Below are 3,734 nucleotides of genomic sequence, written 5' to 3' on the forward strand. Positions count from 1 at the left end.
GACAGTGTCTGGATGACACACATACAAGTGCCAACCTTTGCTCTTAACTCTAAGCAAATTCCTTTTTCACAAAGAAAGGTACACCTACATCCTTTGACATCATCAAAGGTTTCTTTGTGGGTTTAAACATCCTACGTCTCTTTCCAAAGTAACCTCTCTATAGAAGACATAAAGTTCATAATTCTGACCAGCTGACCAGCTCAGATGATGTTGCATGTTCATAATGTGTGTAAATTTCAGTATGAATTTTAAAACAAGGGTGGAAAGCTTTGTGAAGTTAAAGGGATAATGTTATTTCTGCCTATGTCAAGTACGTGTATGAGTTATACAACATTCTCAGAAAACATTATTATTATTATCTACCAATCACTATATTAGGTATCTATAGCTTTCTCCAAAGCGAGAGAGAGAGAGAGTGAGTGAGAGAGAGGGCCGTGACTCATAAACAGGGATAGGAAAAAGACACTGGTCTTGAAGAGGTTAGGTGTGTGGAGGGAAAACTGAGAAAGAAAAAAGAGAAAAGAGAGAAATGAGAAAGACAGGCAAAAAGGAGAAGAGATATGTAATTATTCTGACTCCTTTGTTTTGAAACGTGTAATTTATGAAGAAGACAGAGTGAAATTAAATAGAGGGATGGAGAATGAGAGAACGAATAAACGAGAGAGAGAGAGAAATAGAGAGAGAGGGGGGGTGTTAGGGAGAGATAGAGGGGAAGGGAGGGAGAGAGATTGGAGGTTATGTGGAGAAAAGATAAATGCGTTTTTAATCTATTTTGTTTCGCATTAACCCTCCGAGGTTAAGTTAAACAGAACGGATAACAAGTGGACCCTGTGGTCTTCATACTTTGTTTAACACCAACTGTGCTCTAAAGACCCACTTACACTAGCAAGATATATCTTATTGGTACCCTCTGGATAAGGAATGTAGTAGTGGATTTCCCAACAGTTTCCCGACAGAAAGACAAAAATCAAATATCTGATGCCCGAGACCACGATCTGAATTGAACTTAGATTGTGGTCCTGGCCTGTTTCACAGAAATATAAGGCAACAATTCTGATTATTCTGTCATCTGGCTCCCTAGGAGGAGAATAAAGGAGGTGACTAATGCCTCTCTCCCCTCCTGATGGTTCCTTCTTGTTTCCTCCAATGATAAATGCCTCTCTTCATAGGGCTTTCTGTCCCATCCTCCATATAAATCCCCTTCTCACTGATTTTACAGCAAGTCTCCTACTTCAGTCTCCTGTACCCCCATGAGGAGCACTAGCCCCCCTAGAGAGTCCACCCCTGGGGGGACCCAGCGTGCACTCAACTCTAGACATAATGGCCGAAACACATTTTGTATTCACATTCGTAACTTTACGAGATTACCCTGCACATTTCTTGGATATAATTATATCTACATGACCTAGTCCTTGGTTCATTTTGTGTTCTCTGCCCTCTCATCTCCCCGTTCTCTTTTTCTCACCATTATCTATACATTTATTCTATCTCTTTAGTATTTATGCTTATCTCCTACGCCCATCTACCAATGTGCTTTTTCTTCCTCTGGCTCTTTCCTCTCTCTTCCTCTCATTTCACACGGAGTCTCTCTGTCGGACCCCCTGCAAGAATATCCCTTCCATAACATTTACATAATTTTACATTACAGTTCAGAGGGGGGAGAGGGCGCAATACGTACGAATGTGTACACTAACTACAAAACAATCTGGGCTTCTAATCTGCCTTTGTGTTTAAAGGTTTGTTTGGAAAATTACATTTTTAGGGTGTAAAAAATTTACATTCTTCGAGAGAAAACTACATTCTAAAAGGTAAAATATGAGACAAGCACTGACATAAATAGGTATATGTAGGTATAAGGAGAGAAGAGAGAGAGAGAGAGAGAGAGAGAGAGAGAGAGAGAGAGAGAGATATATCTACTCCCTATGCTTGGGATTCTGAAAACTATTGGGATAATTAGAACAGTTTCTAGATGAGATGTGGGATAACTATAAGATATGAATGTCCTCTGCTTCCAGTACATCACCGCGTCTCATCATCCTGGTGCCTACCCCTCCTACTTCACTACTACAGGTGCCCCCAGTATGCTAGCTACCCATCATACCCTCGCCCTAACAGCCGCCCCTGACTCTCTCGAGCATCCTTCCAATGCAGCATCACCGGACGGGCCTGAAATATACCAGACCTACCCTGGCCCTCACAAGTAAACCATGGACATTCCGTCATCACCGGACGGGCCTGAAATATACCAGACCTACAAGTAAACCATGGACATTCTTAGAACAGTTTCTAGATGAGATGTGGGATAACTATAAGATATGAATGTCCTCTGCTTCCAGTACATCACCGCGTCTCATCATCCTGGTGCCTACCCCTCCTACTTCACTACTACAGGTGCCCCCAGTATGCTAGCTACCCATCATACCCTCGCCCTAACAGCCGCCCCTGACTCTCTCGAGCATCCTTCCAATGCAGCATCACCGGACGGGCCTGAAATATACCAGACCTACCCTGGCCCTCACAAGTAAACCATGGACATTCCGTCATCACCGGACGGGCCTGAAATATACCAGACCTACAAGTAAACCATGGACATTCCGTCATCACCGGACGGGCCTGAAATATACCAGACCTACAAGTAAACCATGGACATTCCGTCATCACCGGACGGGCCTGAAATATACCAGACCTACAAGTAAACCATGGACATTCCGTCAAATACAATAGATAATAATATTCCACGCATGTATGGATATGGATAGTATGTGTGAGTTATACATAGACTAGATAATATGGAGTTCTGTGAATCACAGTCATTGTTTTGTTTCAAATGGTAAATAACTGATAAATGAAATTAGATAATCTTCTATGTATCAGCTGCAAGGAAATGAGTCATGTAGGGTATGTCCCCTTCTAGTTCTCCAGGATATTTACTGTCTGTAGGACACTGGATGAGTGATTCACTGCACAGGAGTAAGTTTTCACTTGTGTCCTGTAAATATTTTACTGTCAAGGTCTCGTGTTGATACTAGATAACAATTTCTTCAAATTTAAAATGGTAATATCAAGCAGAATATGAATGTCGTATGGTAATATCAATAGTATCAACCTTCGCGTCGTGTTGCGTTAAGAATGAAACTATGTTGCGTATTCAAATGATAAAAGTGTAAGATATTATGTGCAAAAGTAAGTGACTGAATGTCATCTGTTTTGAACAAGAACACGAAGAAGATGTTGTTTGAAACAATGAAAATATTTGAACTCAGGTTACTTTTGGATTATAGCTCAGATGAACTGCGATTGATTTTGCGATAAAATGAAGAGAGAAAAAGTTATGAATGAGCTGTTGAACATTATACATTATAACACGACAGTACAGTACAGTATGTTCAGAGTGTTGAGGTAGACATCCAAGTCACAGGGTGACCCTTAACTTCTTAGGTACTCACTTGCTTGTTGTCCAGTGATGAACTCGTTTCTTTTACCAAGTCTGAAACTATGTATCAGCGTACTTTGTTGTTCGGATGTTTGTACATTGCTTCCTGTTCTTTCTATTTCTATCATTAGCTCAATCTATGTTTCTCTTGTAAACCCTTTGGACTTGGTATAATCTATGTTAAAACTCTGAATATGTGTTAACTTTCTTCTATATGACTCTGTGTAGTAATGCCGGGCCTACACGTTGATGTTAAAGTGAATTCCATTGGGTTTAACAAGCTGATTCCCAGTTGAGTCAT

The 3,734-nt window shown here is 40.7% G+C and overlaps 1 protein-coding gene across 1 annotated transcript; it reads left to right on the plus strand.

The window, feature by feature from the left end:
* The first annotated feature begins 2,115 nt into the window (after positions 1 to 2,115).
* LOC108252362 lies at positions 2,116 to 3,523 on the plus strand. Its single transcript, XM_017443951.2, has 2 exons — positions 2,116 to 2,274; positions 2,470 to 3,523. Exons 1-2 carry the CDS (start codon positions 2,146 to 2,148, stop codon positions 2,722 to 2,724), a joined length of 384 nt encoding a protein of 127 aa, XP_017299440.1. The 5' UTR covers positions 2,116 to 2,145; the 3' UTR covers positions 2,725 to 3,523.
* Positions 3,524 to 3,734: the final 211 nt, after the last annotated feature.

Source organism: Diaphorina citri, unplaced genomic scaffold, assembly GCF_000475195.1.
Source record: "Diaphorina citri unplaced genomic scaffold, Diaci psyllid genome assembly version 1.1 scaffold442, whole genome shotgun sequence".
In the NCBI taxonomy this organism is placed as follows: domain Eukaryota; kingdom Metazoa; phylum Arthropoda; class Insecta; order Hemiptera; family Psyllidae; genus Diaphorina; species Diaphorina citri.

What these genes read in the sequence shown, in the direction of transcription:
- LOC108252362 (XM_017443951.2), top strand. Translation starts at nt 2,146, where the DNA reads ATGCAGCATCACCGGACGGGCCTGAAATATACCAGACCTACCCTGGCC. An exon ending in CAAGTAAACCATGGACATTC is followed by an intron (nt 2,275 to 2,469) that starts TTAGAACAGTTT and finishes ATCCTTCCAATG; the next exon opens with CAGCATCACCGGACGGGCCT.